We start from the raw sequence: 17,869 nt of genomic DNA, 5'->3' as shown, positions 1-17,869 counted from the left end.
GTAGAGTTTTTACCTGCAAGGCCTGTTGGGATTACTCGTCCTATCTAAAAAACAGAGCTCATTAATTAGCTACGATGCCCGTCTAGTATATTTCATGTTTGATTTCAGCATAATCTTACCATTTGTTGTTCCCAGAACAACTCAGCGGATATCCAGAAAACCACCAGCATCTCTTGCAGACATGCCATCTTTGAAATACTGCTGTACACCCAGGCAAGCTTTGGCAATCTAATATTGCCCTTCACCAGTAGCACAATGCACTACAGACACAAAGCCACACAGCCTAACACTCATACAATACTTTTACCCTAGACACTATTTAATAACTACACCACACACTTTATCTTTCCATAGCTATATCCTATCTGAATGACCTCTCCATGTCAATGCTATCCTATCCACAGTGCTCACCATAGACCTGCATCTTACAATTGTCCAGTAGAAGGACATCACACACAGGCAAACAATTGGACAAACACAAACATGAGTTTGCATTAACAGAAAGCAAAAATGAAAACAAAAAAAGCTAACAGAGGCTGAACTTTACTCCCACAAATACCAACCAGATTTCAGCATCATGACCAGAGTTTATTTTATAGTTCACGGTTTTGTGCCATACCTAGCTGTCTTCTGTTAGAAACTGGTGTCAGTGAGATTGTGTAGGGCTTGGAGTGCCATGGACCATGTCAGCTTCTCCTCCCCAGTGTCCTCATCCTCCTCCACCTTGGAAGACTTTTCCCGTTTCCCTAGTTCCTCAGCATGCAGCACATCGCCTTGTTCCTGCTGTAATTGTGCAGAGCACAGTACTCCAGGATGGTGCTTGCCATTTTTTCCAGACCAACTGGAGCTCCTCCCACCCCAGGCACGTCCAAGTAGTGGAACTACCATCATGGCTCCATCATGGCCCTGGTCGCAGCATGGACGGCATTAAACTTTGCTCCATTCTGTCCACAGCTTGTGTAATGGCACCATGAACCATAGTCATAGTGAGTAGCCTTTATCCCAGTAACCAACCTTGTTAGGGCCCTGGACCTACACACTGAGGTACACACTGGAATGTTCTAGCATGAAGGAGTCATGGCAGCTGCCAGTATAGGAGGCACACAGCTCCAGGAGGTGGTAGCACTGATCACAAATCAGCTGGATATTACTCAAATGGAATCCTTTCCTGTTGTTGAATTCTGTAGCAATGTGATACTCCCCTCAGTGTACGGTCAATAGCATCTTGACCCTTGGGAAACCGAGTTATCTTTCTGAATCCTACTGCCCAAGCTGCAACATTGACCTCATCATGAGTGACTGAAATGGATCACTGTGGCCTTCTCAAGTTGCTTCCTCCAAGGATTCCACACTTTAGTTACTCTCGTTGTATATATCCATTGAAGCTCTTGCTGTTTGGTTTTAGATTTCTTACCAATTCACTTCCATAATCAATTTTCTGCCTCTTTATTAGCTTTTTAATCACTGCCATCCTTAAAAAAAAACTGACTTCCATGAGTTTTGCTGCTTTGCATGCCTTTGTTTAGATTTGATACTTGCCTTGACTGACTTTGTTACCATCTGTTGTTCATACTTCTCATCGAGCCATTCTTTTTGATTCTGATTATCTTAGTCAGGCTGAATGTGAACCCCAGTTCCTGACTAGCACATCAAACCTCTATTTCCTGAGCAGTTTGAGTGTTTTTTTTTATCTTTTCATGTTGTGCTTAAAGTGTAGAGTTAACCTTGCATTATGTTTATTAATGTGTGTTGCTCATGGTTTTAGTGCATATTAGATAGCAAGTGAGCTTTTTCTGCTAAAAGGTTAAAAAATGTGGAATCATAGAGTGCTATTACATATAAAACTCTGGTGAGATACCAGTTGATGAGAAACACAGTGAGTATCACCTTGGAATCAATTTCTCCCCTGCCCTTGAAATGTCATTACAAGAAAATTATGCCCTACTTAAACAGACTATTGAGTAACCCTGCTTTCTGAAACTCATTTGTCCTGCCTTAAAGTGTATTTTTGGAAAGCTGTTACTGACAAAGAAGACTAAATCAGACTGGTAGGCTCCCCAGCCAGTCTCTTTGGAGAGTGACAAATCTCCGTTTTGTGCCAGAACTGCAGGCTAGGCAATTATCAGAGTGAGTAGTTACACTGACTCAGCTGTAGTTTCCCAACCAATCCTTATAAATATTGTATTTGGTTCCAATGGTTGCCTACTGAACACAGGAAAAAGGATGCTAACAGAACTTTTAAAATCAAACTGCAACAATGGCATTTTTTTTAATTGTCTCATTGACAACGTGCCATGATGCAAGAATTCCAAGCAGAAATTTTGAGCTCCAACAGCTTTTTGGAGCTGTTGAACAATGAAGTAAAGGTAAATGGATTTATTTGTGAATCAGTATGACTGCCTAGTGGTATTATCATTGGACTGTTACTCTCGAGACCAAGACAACATTCTGGGGACCCAGGTTCAAATTCTGACTTGACAAACGGTAGAATATGAATTTAATGAAAATCTGGAATTAGGAGCCTAATGATAAGCATGAATCTTTTTTGGTTCACTCATGTCTATTAGGAAAAGAAACTGCCATCCTTACCTGGTCTGGCCTACATGTGAATCAAAGTATCAGTGATTTAGTTCACTTTTACAGTTCTTCACAGTGGTACAAAGCAGACAAACCTCCAGCATGTGGAGAATTATAGAGAATCACATTACTAAGGGTAGAGTTACTGATTCAAGACTGAGTCATTCAATAAGAAATATGTGTGACGGGTAATTGGTTCATGCTGAGTTCTTGATCTTAACTTGGACATGGAGTCACAATATTGACATTTTCTGACAATAGAAAAGTAGAGTGACATCAACAACAAAAGCTCTAAAAGAGCTCAGGAAGACATAGATTAACAGAATGGGCAAATGGGTGGCTGATGCCATTTAACATGGACAAGTAAAAGGTAATATGTTTTGGGGAAGGAAAATGAGAAGACAGTCAGTGGAAGATAGGTGTGCAATAAAATTAAAATACATAATTCCTTGAACAAGCAAGACTTCATAATCAAGGCCTGAAATATCTAATTCTGTTTTGGGATTTTTCAAAGGGAATCAAATGCACACACAAACTAAAAATGATATGGCCTAAAGTGTTCATTCCAACACAGTTGAGAACTGTGTTTCATTTTATACTCCCTTTTGTACACTATAAAAAGAATTTTAGATTATTCGTGCCCAACATAAAGTCATCCATTCAGAAATAAAAAACTATGTTAATGTAGGATATTTAATGTACTGGGATGATTCCCATCAAATTAAAGAAGACTAGTAGAAGAATTAATTGAAGTGTTTAAAAGAAAGGGTGTTGACAGTGTGAATACAGCAAGACTACATCCTCTGGTCGGGTTCAGGTGATCTACAAGGGACTATTTAGGGAAAGATTGGAAAGTGGAGGTACACATCAACCATGATTTTATTGAATGGTACAGTGCAGGAAAGGCCCTTCGGCCCATGATATTGTGCTGAATATGAATCCACATGAAACTAATCCCTTCTGCCTGCCCTTGGTCCATATCCCTCCATTCCTTGCAAATAATGTGCTTATCTAAAAGTCCCTTAACTGCCCTTATCGTATCTGCCTGCACCACCACCCCTGGCAGATGGGTTCCAAAAAACTACCATTCTCTGTGTAAAAAAAATTGCTCCTCATGTCTCCTTTGAAATTCCCTCCCCCCCACCTTAAATGCATGCCCCCTAGTATTAGACATTTCAACTTTGGGAAAAACTTGCCTAATTCTTTTATCGTTTAATCAGGGCATCACTGGTAAGTTGAGCATTTATTGCTCTTGATGCGGCAGAGATGACTTGCCACCTTGAACAATGTAGGGCTTTCATTGCAGGCTGATCCAACCTGCTGTTAGTGAGGGAATTCTCGGTGTTCAACAAGTGACAGTGAAAGAACCACAATGTATTTCTAAGCCGGGATAGCGTGTGTCTTGGAAAGGAACTTACAAGTGTTGGTGTCCCCAACCACCTGCTGTCCTTATCTTTCCAAATGGTAGAAGTTAAATGTCTAGAAGGGAGTGTGCAGAAATCTTGATGGGCAGTTACAGTGCATCTTGCAGATGTCATGTAAAGTAGCTACAGTGAACATTTAACATCATGAATGGAGTACTGACAAAGTAAGTTGGTTTGTTAGTGGTTGTGTCAAGTTTCTTGAGTTTTGTGGGAACTGCATTCATCCAGGCATATGGAGAGTAGTCAGTCCATTGCATTCCTGACTCATTTCCATGTGGACAGGCTTTGGACAATCAATTGCTTGTATAGTAGTCGTGAATACACCATGTACGTGTACAGATCTTTCAACCCTTGAATTGCTTTTGGAGCCACAATATTAAAATGGTTGGCCCAGTTCAGTCTCTGGTCCATAATAAAGCCCTGGATGTCGATAGTGGGGGATAATTTCAGAGGAAAATTGTTACATTCTATTTCTTGCGGTAACTAATCATTTCTTGGGACTTGTGGGACACAAGTCTTAGTTGCCCTGTTACCTTAGGCCAGGAGTTGCTGCATGTAGTATGAGCCATTTCATTATCTGAGAAACTGTAAATTGAACTGAATACTTTGTATTCATGGGTGAACATGTCTATTTCTGACTTCACAGTGGAAGGGAGATCAGTAATGAAACATCTGACGATAGTTTGGCCTAGGACCATTAAGTATAATATTTCTTTCAGGTTCCCTGTTAAATCTGTGATTGCAAGCATGGTGTAGATCAACCTGATGTCATTTCACCTATTTGAACAATTCAAAGAGTCAATAAAACAATGGTGGGCTTAAGAATTAGAACCAAAAAATGAACATGCAAATAATGCACAAGAGTAGGCCACCTAGCCCTTCAAGCCTGCTCCACCATTCAATAAGATCAAGGCTGACCTGATTTTAACCTCAAGTTTACAATCCTGCATATTCTCGATAATCTTTCATCCCCTAAGTAATCAACAATCCATCTACATCTACCTTAAAAATATTTAAAGATTCTTCATCCAGTGCAATTTGAGGAAGGAAGAATTCCAAAGAGTCACAATCTTCTCAGAGAAAATTGTTTGCTCATCTCTGTCTTAAATAGGGGCCCATTTATTTTCAAATAATGACCCCAGTTCTAGATTCTCCCACAAGAGGAAACATCCTTAAAACACTTATCCTTTCTTCATAAGGCAATCCACTCATTCCAAGAAAGGGTAAACTCTCAGCATGGATAAAGGGGAAGGAAAATGAGAAGACATTCAGTGGAAGACAGGTGTGTAATCAAATTAAAATACATAATTCCTTGAACAAGCAAGCAAGAACAACAGGAGCTGTGCTTTGATCTCACAATGCATCATTTGATGAACTTCTGGAAACAATGAAAGATTGGAGAGAGATTCTCTCCCATAGCGATGAGAGTTAGAAAACTGCTGTTGTTTTAACAAAGATGTAGATTGATGTAGTCCAGGAAATCAGCTGCTGGAGGCCTGTTTCACACTCCTGGGTTCATTGGAGGAAGCACTTTGATAACACAAACAGGCCAGAGAAAGTGCATACATTTTCACATTGCCCAGGATCATATCCTGGCCCCCTTACTCTGCCCTGTCAGATCTACTCCATCATATCATTCCTCACAACAAAAACAAAGTTGTTGGAAAAGCTCAGCAGGTCTGGCAACATCTGCGAAAGAGAAAACAGAGTTAATGTTTCAGGTCCGGTGACCCTTCCTCAGAACTGGGGACAGTTCTCATAACAGTTCTGAGGAAGGGTCACCGGATCTGAAATGTTAACTCTGTTTTCTCCTTCACAGATGCTGCCAGACCTGCTGAGCTTTTCCAGCAACTTTGTTTTTGTTCCTGATTTATAGCATCCACAGTTCTTTTGGTTTTTACATCATTCCTCACATTTGCTTACCTTATAAGTACACCAATCATTCTCATTCTATACACTGCCTTATCTATCTATCCACCACAGCCATTCACCATGAACCTTAAGCAATTTCATTTTTCGCCCAGATGGTCAGCCTCGACAAATTCATTACATCCATTGAGAGGACATTTACCATCATACTCACTTATCGGCTTGTGTTATTCTCTGTCACAGAAGAGACCACAGAGTACCAAGTAATGGGAGAATGGATCCCCACAGATTCTGCAGTTAACAGCTGCAGCTGAGGAAGCACTGGATATATGTAAAGTTTCAACATCCCTGACCATCGGAAACACAGAGATTGGAACCCCCTAGCCACCTTGTGGCAGATTTAAGTATCATGTCACTTAGTAAACTTATACTGACTTGATTTCAGCATCATCTAACTTCACCCCACCTCAGCTCATCTAATGCAGAAACCCTTACCCATGACATTTTTTACCTCTAATCTTCACTATTGCATATATTCCTGGCTGACCTTCCACATTCCAATCTCCCTAAGTTTGAGGTCATCCAAAATGTTGCTGCCTATGTCTTAACTTATATCACAGATTGTTCCTGTATTAACCTTGTTATCTGCCTCGTCTCCCAGAGAAATAAAGTCTTGTTTTTAAAAATCCCTTGTTTTTAATTCCTACTTAGCTTTGACCCTCCCAATCTATGTAATCTCCTCTAACCCCACAATTCCCCAAGGTATCTGTAGACCTTCACTTCTTTTCTGTTATCCATTCCGAATTATAATTGTTCAATCAATAGTATCTGTGACCTTCATTATCTAGTTCCCAGTCTCTGGCATTCTCTCCATAACCCTTGCTGCCTATTTTCTCCATTTTCCCACCTTAAGATATTCCTTAAAACATACCTCTTTCACATTAAAGCTTTTGGTCCTCTAACCTGATATCTTCTTCTCAGACTTGGCATCATTGTTTTATAACGCTCCTGAGAAGTACTTTGGTACATTTTATTAGTTTACAAATGATATATGAATATATTGTTATTATTGTTGTTGCAAAACTCAAATATGCAAAGACCAATCTAATCAATAGTAAATTAAGGACCATTATCTCCAGAGGACAAATTGTTCTGAATACATTTAACGTGATCTAAAAAAAGGTAAAATATTAAAAAGACCGATAATCATTTCTGTTTTTACATCAGTGACGTCTCTTTGTATGGGCCATACTTCAATATTGTGTGTATTTGTAGCCAATAATTCAAAGTATAATAGTTGCGTTGATCCTCAACAAGTGAGAAGGATCTGTTTCCATGCTGCATGATTCCATAAGTAATGTTCAGAGCCTTCACTAACTTTTCATTGTTTTTCCTTTTACTTTTTATCAATTTTGGTTTGAAGCTGTTTACTAGTAGCTGTGAGCAAAAGATGACTTTTAAACTGTTGGTAATAGCTTGTGTTAAAAGGAAAACAGACCAAACAAGTTTTTATTAATTTGTGAGGTCAGGCCTAGAAGGTAATTGCAGGATGGTTCCTGATTGAAATGTCCTGCAGGTGCTTTGTCACTAAGGAAGTGCATTATATTTAAACAGATAACAGATGTTGGCTATTAATATCACCAGTACAAGGGAATAGGCTCTAGCAAGTCTGAAAAGACCTCATGCTCAAGCAGATGCAAATATTGAATGATAACTGGGACCTCATGGAGGAGGCAGTCAGTCTGTCAGGGAGGGCCTAGAGTCTGTATTGGACTTTGAACAGTGTTTTCCTGTGAATAAAGGTATCTGGCTGTTGATCCTGCAGTGTGAAAATTTGAAATCTCCCTGCCTAACCTCCCATGAGCAGATTTTGGAAGCTCAGAGAAAAGAAGACCAAGTTATAATTATTACTGCCTTTATCCAAGTGAACTGTAGAGATGACCCCGGTCGTCACCTTCTAAAAATCAACCAATAAATCATCCTCTATGAAAACCAAAAGAACTGCGGATGCTATAAATCAGGATCAAAAATAAAGTTGCTGGAGAAGCTCAGCAGGTCTGACAGCATCTGTGAAGAAAAAAAACAAAGTTAACGTTTCCGGTCCGGTGACCCTTCCTCAGAAGCTTCTCCAGCAACTTTGTTTTTGTTCCAATCATCCTCTATGCTTGTGGAACAGTGCATTGTGAAACAACTTCAGTAATCTGGCTAGTTTTGTTATTTTCTTTTATTTATCTCTGAATTATGTTTGTTTGTCTATCTTTTGTATGAATGGACTGAAAACAAAGGTTTTTGGGCTAAAATCACTGAAAAATTATATTACTTTGCAGTCTCTGTTGAAGTTACTACATTGTTACTAAATTGCTAAGTCTTTTGTTTAAGATCCAAATCGGTGTCTGGAAATGGTTATTCACAGTGTCTGCAATTGGTTATTCAATAGTCTGGTTTGGATCTATTGTGGTCAGTTTTGAAGGTTTTAAGGTCTTTGAAGGTTTCAATTTTACTGTGTTACAAATACAGAAGTAGAAAGGCTGACTTGGTTCAGATGTCTGTCTCCATGTCATAACAAATGCAGCATCTTGAGCTGTAATGACTGTTTCTTCTACAAAGATTAATATATCATAATGTAGAGGATAAAAGTGGCAATGTTTAGGCTTGCCACTTACCGAGCAGTCATTTTTATGCTGGACAAACTTAACATTCACTTTTATGATGGTGATAAAAATGGATTATCAATTTTCAATTCTCCTCAACTGATTTCAATACCTGCTATCTTTTATGGACGGAAGTGGTTTTAAAAAGGGGAAAACAATGACTTAAGGTGTCTGCAGTGGTCACCTCATCAAGTTGAGCCAAGCTCAAGAAAGCCATCAACAAAGAAAAATCAATCTGAGCTGAAGTTAACATCATTTGAAAAGGGTATTGAAATTTATGTATGTATTTCTGGATATAGTCACATCTTTCTGGTCTTTTCACCTGTTCAGATGAAAGTCGCTTGCAGATTATCCTGCTTTAAAAAAAAATGGAACCAGACACAGGAATAAACAAGTGAACTTTGTTTCAGGTTAACAGCTTTTGGGCAGAGAGAGAAATTGGCACTACAACAGCAGAACTGGAATGCTTGTTCACTCCCTTCCTGTTTATCTCAGCTTCTTGAATATATAGCATTTGGTAATAAGCATATCCAAAACATCCATTCACCAGAACTCCAGGGTGTCCGCAAATTTTCCTATCTCCGAAGATCCAAATAATCAATTAAGTAACTACCATCTTGTGGTAAACACACAAGAACACAAGAACTAGGAGCAGGAGCAGGCCGTCTGGCCCTCCGAGCCTACTCCGCCATTCAATAAGATCATGGCTGATCTTTTCGTGGTCTCAGATCCACTTACCCGCGTTCTCACCATATCCCTTAATTCCTTTATTGTTCAAAAAATATCTACCTTTTTTTTAAAAGCGTTTACTGAAGTAGCGTCAACTACTTCACTGGGCAAGGAATTCCATAGATTGACAACCCTCTGGGTGAAGAAATTCCTAATATGCCCCAGGCATTCTAAAGGCTTTTAAGCTGCATATTCCTTAATCTTCCCTTTTTTTTCCACTAGACTCTCTTTTTAAACTTTATACTTGTGTCTTTGCATGTGTTGTTAATGTCATATTTTATGTTTTTTTCCTCAGGGATCGTAAGTAATAAACTTCCTTTCATTTCTACTCAAGAAAACCTTGTAATTTACTCCTTAATTTTGATTGGTACAATGTTTTAGTTGAAGTGTGATGCAGTTGCAAGCTAAAAAGAATGAAAAAGTCTTTTTTTGTGGCCAATCAAGGGGGTTAAAAAGAGTGGAGCCAATTCATACCTTCCCTACCCCACCATCAGCTGATCCTAATCACGTGCTGTAGCTCATTGTCAGTTCAAATTCCCCACAGCAAAGGGTCATGATAGTTATTAAATTGCAGGAATCATATGAGCAAAGGACGCCTGATAAAGATTGACCAGCATCTCACAATTGCAGCTACAATGACAATTAAAACTGAGGAAGCCTTAGACTTTAAGCAGGAGAGCACGTATTAATTTGTTCACTGAATACTTGTGGCCATTTTCCCTCATAAACGTATAGCACAGAAACGTAGAAGACTCCCTTCCATTTCACTCTTTTATTTTCTGTAAATTACCTTGTCATTGTCAGCAAGAAAATATTACAGACCTTCACCAAATTGAAATGGGCAAATTAAAGTGCTGCTCACTCAGCTGTGCCACTCACACTTTAACTTGACAGTAAAATATGACCAATTAAATCTTACTTAACAAACCATAAATTTATGATTATAATTTATTTTCCTACATATATGATGAACATTGTTATAAGATGCAAAGTACTGCTTTGGGAACTCAGCAGAAATAACCTGCTTTTGCATGCAGGTTAACCAGAGTGTCTGAAGTGAGCTTATTATGTTTTTTTTCTGGGCAGATTTGATGATATTTCAGCAATTTGGTCATGGAAATGCAGACATAGATACTGTCAACAAAATATATAAATCTTACCACAAGCTCCTCTGATCTGAAATATAATGGAAAAAACTGGTAACACTGGCATTGGAAAAGTCATCATACCCTGAAGTATAAAACATAGGTATTGTAACCTCTCCAGCTTCGACCTTAGTGTGTCAGCTGTATCTCAGTTGGTAGGAACCTTGGTTTTATTCAGATGTCATGGGATCAAACCCTAAAATTACTGGGCAGACTCCAGTACAGTACAGAGACTGTCATGCAGCATCAGAGGTGTTGTCTTTGGGAAATGTTAACAAAAAAGGCCATTCGGAACTGTAAATGATCCTCTTACACTATTTCACAGCAGAGGATTGAAGTCATTCCTAATGTCCTGGGTAATATTTATTCCTCTATCAACGTCATGTAAATAGATTATTTGGTCATTGTTGACATGTCTTCTTGGATCAAAACCCACAGGTAGGATGATACATCAGAGTGTTGCTTTACATGTCAGCGCTTGTAACAAAGAAGTTGTTCTTTTTAGGAAGTTTATTAACAACACCAGCTATTTTCACTATGATAATATCTCAGATCAGCACATAGCCTGGATTACTGACCTTATAGTATGTTACTGTAAACTGTCTGACCAAGAAAACTGCAGTGACTGCATTGCATTAGAACATAGAACATAGAACATAGAACATAGAACATTACAGCGCAGTACAGGCCCTTCGGCCCTCGATGTTGCGCCGACCTGTGAAACCAATCTGAAGCCCATCTAACCTAAACTATTCCATTATCATCCATATGTTTATCCAATGACCATTTAAATGCCCTTAAAGTGGGCGAGTCTACTATTTTTGCAGGCAGGGCATTCCACGCCCTTACTACTCTCTGAGTAAAGAACCTACCTCTGACATCTGTCCTATATCTATCACCCCTCAATTTAAAGCTATGTCCCCTCGTGCTAGCCATCACCATCCGAGGAAAAAGGCTCCCACTGTCCACCCTATCTAATCCTCTGATCATCTTGAATGTCTCTATCAAGTCACCTCTTAACCGTCTTCTCTCTAACGAAAACAGCCTCAAGACCCTCAGCCTTTCCTCATAAGACCTTCCCTCCATACCAGGCAACATCCTGGTAAATCTCCTCTGCACCCTTTCCAATGCTTCCACATCCTTCCTATAATGTGGTGACCAGAACTGTACGCAATACTCCAAGTGCGGCCGCACCAGAGTTTTGTACAGCTGCAACATGACCTCATGGCTCCGAAACTCAATCCCTCTACGAATAAAACCTAACATACTGTACGCCTTCTTAACAACGCTATCAACCTGGGTGGCAACTTTCAGTGATCTATGCACATGGACACCGAGATCTTTCTGCTCATCCACACTACCAAGAATCTTACCATTAGCCCAGTACTCTGTATTCCTGCTACTCCTTCCAAAGTGAATCACCTCACACTTTTCCGCATTAAACTCCATTTGCCACCTCTCAGCCCAGCTCTGCAGCTTATCTATGTCCCTCTGTAACCTGCAACATCCTTCCGCACAATCCACAACTCCACCAACTTTGGTGTCATCCGCAAATTTACTAACCCATCCTTCTACGCCCTCATCCAGGTCATTTATAAAAATGACAAACAGCAGTGGCCCCAAAACAGATCCTTGAGGTACACCACTAGTAACTGAACTCCAGGATGAACATTTCCCATCAACCACCACTCTCTGTCTTCTTACAGTTAGCCAATTTCTGATCCAAACTGCTAAATCACCCTCAATCCCATGCCTCCGTATTTTCTGCAATAGCCTACCATGGGGAACCTTATCAAACGCTTTACTGAAATCCAAATACACCACATCAACTGCTTTACCCTCATCCACCTGTTTGGTCACCTTCTCGAAGAACTCAATAAGGTTTGTGAGGCACGACCTATCCTTCACAAAACCGTGTTGACTATCCCTAATCAAATTATTCCTTTCTAGATGATTATAAATCCTATCTCTTATAATCCTTTCCAACACTTTACCCACAACCGAAGTAAGGCTCACTGGTCTATAATTACCAGGGTTGTCTCTACTCCCCTTCTTGAACAAGGGGACAACATTTGCTAGTCTCCAGTCTTCTGGCACTATTCCTGAAGACAATGACGACATAAAGATCAAAGCCAAAGGCTCTGCAATCTCCTCTCTAGCTTCCCAGAGAATCCTAGGATAAATCCCATCCGGCCCAGGGGACTTATCTATTTTCACACCTTCCAGAATTGCTAACACCTCCTCCTTATGAACCTCAATCCCGTCTAGTCTAATAGACTGTATCTCAGTATTCTCCTCGACTACATTGTCTTTTTCCTGCGTGAATACTGACGAAAAATATTCACTTAGCACCTCTCCTATCTCTTCGGACTCCACGCACAACTTCCCACTACTGTCCTTGACCGGCCCCAATCTTACTCTAGTCATTCTTTTATTCCTGACATACCTATAGAAAGCTTTAGGGTTTCCTTGATCCTACCTGCTAAAGACTTCTCATGTCCTCTCTTGGCTCTTCTTAGCTCTCTCTTTACGTCCTTCCTGGCTAACTTGTAACTCTCAAGCGCCCTAACTGAGCCTTCACGCCTCATCTCTACATAAGCCTCCTTCTTCCTCTTGACAAGAGATTCAACTTCTTTAGTAAACCACGGTTCCCTCGCTCGACCACTTCCTCCCTGCCTGACAGGTACATACTTCTCAAGGACACGCAGTAGCTGTTCCTTGAACAAGCTCCACATTTCAATTGTGCCCAGCCCCTGCAGTTTCCTTCTCCATCCTATGCATCCTAAATCTTGCCTCATCGCCTCATAATTGCCTTTCCCCCAGCTATAACTCTTGCCCTGCGTTATATACCGATCCCTTTCCATCGCTAAAGTAAACGTAACCGAATTGTGGTCACTATCACCAAACTGCTCACCTACCTCCAAATCTAACACCTGGCCTGGTTCATTACCCAGTACCAAATCCAATGTGGCCTCGCCTCTTGTTGGCCTATCTACATACTGTGTCAGGAAACCCTCCTGCACACATTGGACAAAAACTGATCCATCTGAAGTACTCGAACTATAGCGTTTCCAGTCAATATTTGGAAAGTTAAAGTCCCCCATAACAACTACCCTGTTACTTTCGCTCCTATCCAGAATCATCTTTGCAATCTTTTCCTCCACATCTCTGGAACTTTTCGGAGGCCTATAGAAAACTCCCAACAGGGTGACCTCTCCTTTCCTGGTTCTAACCTCAGCTCATACTACCTCAGTAGACGAGTTGTCATCAAACGTCCTTTCTGCCACCGTAATACTGTCCTTGCCTAACAATGCCACACCTCCCCCTCTTTTACCACCTTCCCTGATCTTACTGAAACTTCTAAACCCCGGAACCTGCAACAACCATTCCTGTCCCTGCTCTATCCATGTCTCCGAAATGGCCACAACATCGAAGTCCCAGGTACCAACCCATGCTGCAAGTTCACCCACCTTATTCTGGATGCTCCTGGCATTGAAGTAGACACACTTCAAACCACCTTCCTGCCTGCCGGTACACTCCTGCAACCTTGAAACCTTATTTATGACCTCACTACTCTCAACCTCCTGTACACTGGAGCTCCAATTCAGGTTCCCATTCCCCTGTTGAATTAGTTTAAACCCTCCCGAAGAGCATTAGCAAATGTCCCCCCCAGGATATTGGTACCCCTCTGGTTCAGGTGTAGACCATACCGTTTGTAGAGGTCCCACCTACCCCAGAATGAGCCCCAATTATCCAGGTATCTGAATCCCTCCCTCCTGCACCATCCCTGTAGCCACGTGTTCAACTGCTCTCTCTTCCTATTCCTCGCCTCGCTAGCACGTGGCACGGGTAACAAACCAGAGATAACAACTCTGTTTGTTCTAGCTCTAAGCTTCCACCCTAGCTCCTTGAATTTCTGCCTTACGTCCCCATCCCTTTTCCTACCTATGTCGTTGGTGCCTATGTGGACCACGACTTGGGGCTGCTCCCCCTCCCCCTTAAGGATCCCAAAAACACGATCCGAGACATCACGGACCCTGGCACCTGGGAGGCAACACACCAACCGTGAGTCTCTCTCGTTCCCACAGAATCTCCTATCTGTCCCCCTAACTATGGAGTTCCCAATGACTAATGCTTTCCTCCTCTCCCCCCTTCCCTTCTGAGCAACAGGGACAGACTCTGTGCCAGAGACCTGTACCCCATGGCTTACCCCTGGTAAGTCGTCCGCCCCAACAGTATCCAAAACGGTATACTTGTTTTTGAGGGGAATGGCCACAGGGGATCCCTGCACTGTCTGCCTGTTCCCTTTCCGTCCCCTGACTGTAACCCATCTACTTTTTTCCTGTACCTGAAGTGTGACTACCTCCCCGTAACTCCTCTCAATTACCCCCTCAGCCTCCCGAATGATCCGAAGTTGCATTGGCAAAGCAAAGTAGCTATCTTTACACTGGAACATCACATGTCATGATGGCATATAAATGTCTTAAAGGTATGCTGAGTGTTTTGTTTGGAATCTATGGAATAACACAACAATCATCGCCTTGCTGTTTGGGGAGGCTTGCCATCTACAAATTGGCTGCTATGGTTCCTATATTACAAGAGTGACAATTCATGATTATGGTTCTAAAGTGCTTTGGATTGCTGTAGTCATCTCTTGTGTCCATCGATAGAGATGAAAAGCAAACTGTGAAGTTTTCTACTGCTGTTTGCACTGCCAGTTCCATTCAAGTTCCATGACCAATGAGTGGGAGTCAGCCATTCGGGTGAACAATGTTAAAAAGTGCAAATTGTGAAAGTATCTTACACCCTGGCACGCAGAAGTTGGTTCGAATCATATGCTGAGGGGATTGGAGTAACGCTGCTAAATCTTTGATTTCAGTTCACCATCACAAACGCTGTATTACATTACCGACATGAAACACAGGCTGTAGATATTCACAGGGTAGACTTTGAAAGTATATATAGTGGCTTCATAAAAATTTTGGTCTCACGCTCTGGGTGTCACTGGCCGCACCAGAATTTATTGTCAATTTATTGCCTTTGAGAGTTGGCGAAAGAGTTCATCAATGGTGCTATCAAACTGCACTTCCTCAAAAATAATCTGCTAACCAACATTCCGCTTTGGTTCCACCAAGGCTACCCAGCCCCTGAAATCATTCCAGCCTCAGTTTAAACAAAGATAAAAGGGCTGAAAATCAGAGGTGAGATTAGAGAGAAAGCCCTTGACATCAAAGCACCATTTGGCAGAGTATAACATTAAGAAGCTCCAGCAAAACTGCAGTCAATGGGAATTGGGGAGGGGGGAGGGAGCCCTCTGCGATATGGGGTCAAACCAAGCACAAAAAAAAATTAATTGCTTTCAAGAAGGCACTCACTATCTTCTTCTCAAGGTCAATTTTGGATAATCAACAAATGTTGACATGGCCATCCCCCAGTGGGGGGATGACCACATATTACAAACAAATAATAGAGAGAAGGTCAAAGTGAGCTACCTTCTTGGACTTCTGAGGATCATTTGACGTAGGTATATCTACATACTGTAAGGGTAGGGAGTTCCAGGAATTTGATGCACAGACAATGACTGAATATTTCCAAGTCAGGAAGGTGTGGATTGGAGGGAAGTTGCAGGTTGTGCTGTTCTTGTGCATCTGTTGCCCTTGTGCATCTAAGTAGTTGAGTCCGTGGGTTTGGAAACTGCTGTTGAGGGAGCACACTATCAATGATAGACATGCTGTCACCTTGTGTCAGCGGTGGAGTGAGTGAACAAGTGAATACTCCCGTTAAAGAACAGGTAGATCACATAATTCCAAGCATGGCATATTTAATGAAAGTATTCAATCATTTTTAAATTAATTGAATTTTATGCTGATGGCATATTTTAAGCTGAGTGTGTCGAGACCGACCAGATATGCTGGGAGCCATCTTGCCAAAGGCAAGTTGATCTTCCTCATGTCCGAAGGGTTGAGGAGGTCTGGCAGGGTGGAGGTGGCTACCTGTACAATGCCCTGAGAGGAAACTGCTTCCTGGCACTGCTCCGTGAAGGGAGCATCTGGATGAAGGGCTTGGTAAAGCCAACAGAAATTGGATGCAAAACAAGCTCTTGGTTCATGGTAGGTAATTAATGAGGTTAGTTTTCTAAGATCCAGTGAGAAACCCTCCAAAAATCTTGATACAAGTTGGACTTAGCCAAAAGGACGTAATATTCTGCCCATAGTTATTTCCAAAAGTAGATTGCAAGAAATATGTCCATTCAATGAAAAAAAATCAACTTCCATTTTATCTCAAAATGGAAGCCTATATGATTTGTTGCTTTGATACCCACTGCGCACCTCTCACACTAGATTGTTAGCCCTTACATCACAGCCAAAGAGAAATCCACTATGTTTGTGTGAATTTCACAATGTGAATCATTGAAGGTTAACCTGATCATCAGTCCAATTCTCTTCAGGAGTGATTCTGAGGTCAACAATTTTAGTCGGCAGTAGGAGGCTCCTGTATCGAAAAGGATAAATCTCATTTTTTTATGGCTCTATGCAATATTTCAAGACTTTTGGCCAGTCTCCAATCCCAGCATCCAGCTTTCCAATATATTGTATCATGATGCTAACCTGCAGACCCTGAAGATTTAGCCACCCTCTTACAGCTAGGGTTTGACTTGCATTTTATGAAAGGGCATTTTTATCTGAGTGGATCTTCTAATCAACTTTATTTCTTGCTCGTACTATTTTGCATCCAAAACATTCCTGGCATCTCTTTCATTACCTATAATGCCTGCAGTGGAGAGAGTCCTTTTTGGCTCCACTTTTCACTCCACCATTTGTTGTTAGGACCATGAACATGTAAATAGTAGATATTAAGTTGAAGTTTAATAGAATGTTACTATTTCATTAATTTTAAATGCATTTTAACTTGTTAATGAATTATTTTCAAGGTTTTGCATGAAGAAGGCATGGCATTGGCAAGAGAGTATAATTGCCCATTTTTTGAGACTTCAGCTGCCTTGCGTATCTATGTAGATGATGTTTTCTATGGGATGGTACGAGAAATTCGAAGGAAAGAAGCCTTGCCATCCACTAAGAAGAAGATGAAGAGAAAAGGGAGTATCTGGAGGAAGCTAAAATGTTCACTCAAAAAGAAGAAGGAGAACACAAGTTGAAAGACACTATTTCTTTAACTGAACACACATTTCTGCGGTAACCTTAAATCTGTTCATTCAGAATATCAAAGATTGTTCTGACAGTTGATATATTGAACTACTTTTAGAAGACAATATGACTTCAATTTGATATACTTCTCCTGAAAATATAACTCTTTTACATACCAATGTAGGTGAATAGTAAATAATATATTGGCTTGATTTCAATTATTTATAATCGTGATCCTTTCTGTTTAGACTATTAATGCTATAAACTTAACAAAATAATTAAGCTCTTTTTGATGTCATACATATAAATATGTATGCTTTTCTTATTTG

At 40.7% G+C, this 17,869-nt stretch overlaps 1 protein-coding gene across 1 annotated transcript in view; it reads left to right on the top strand.

Annotated features, from left to right (window-relative positions):
* LOC109930073 (GTP-binding protein Rit2-like) overlaps nucleotides 1-17,551 on the top strand; it is a 280,539-nt gene extending 262,988 nt beyond the window's left edge. Inside the window, exon 5 of the mRNA XM_048601306.1 lies at nucleotides 17,327-17,551. Within this exon, the coding sequence (XP_048457263.1) occupies nucleotides 17,327-17,551 (225 nt within the window). The remainder of the gene's footprint in view (nucleotides 1-17,326) is intronic.
* Nucleotides 17,552-17,869: the final 318 nt, after the last annotated feature.

This window comes from Rhincodon typus, chromosome 1 (assembly GCF_021869965.1).
Source record: "Rhincodon typus isolate 14 chromosome 1, sRhiTyp1.1, whole genome shotgun sequence".
Lineage (NCBI taxonomy): Eukaryota > Metazoa > Chordata > Chondrichthyes > Orectolobiformes > Rhincodontidae > Rhincodon > Rhincodon typus.
The sequence above is the reverse complement of the archived record's forward strand: the minus strand, read 5'-3'. Positions and strand labels throughout refer to the sequence as shown.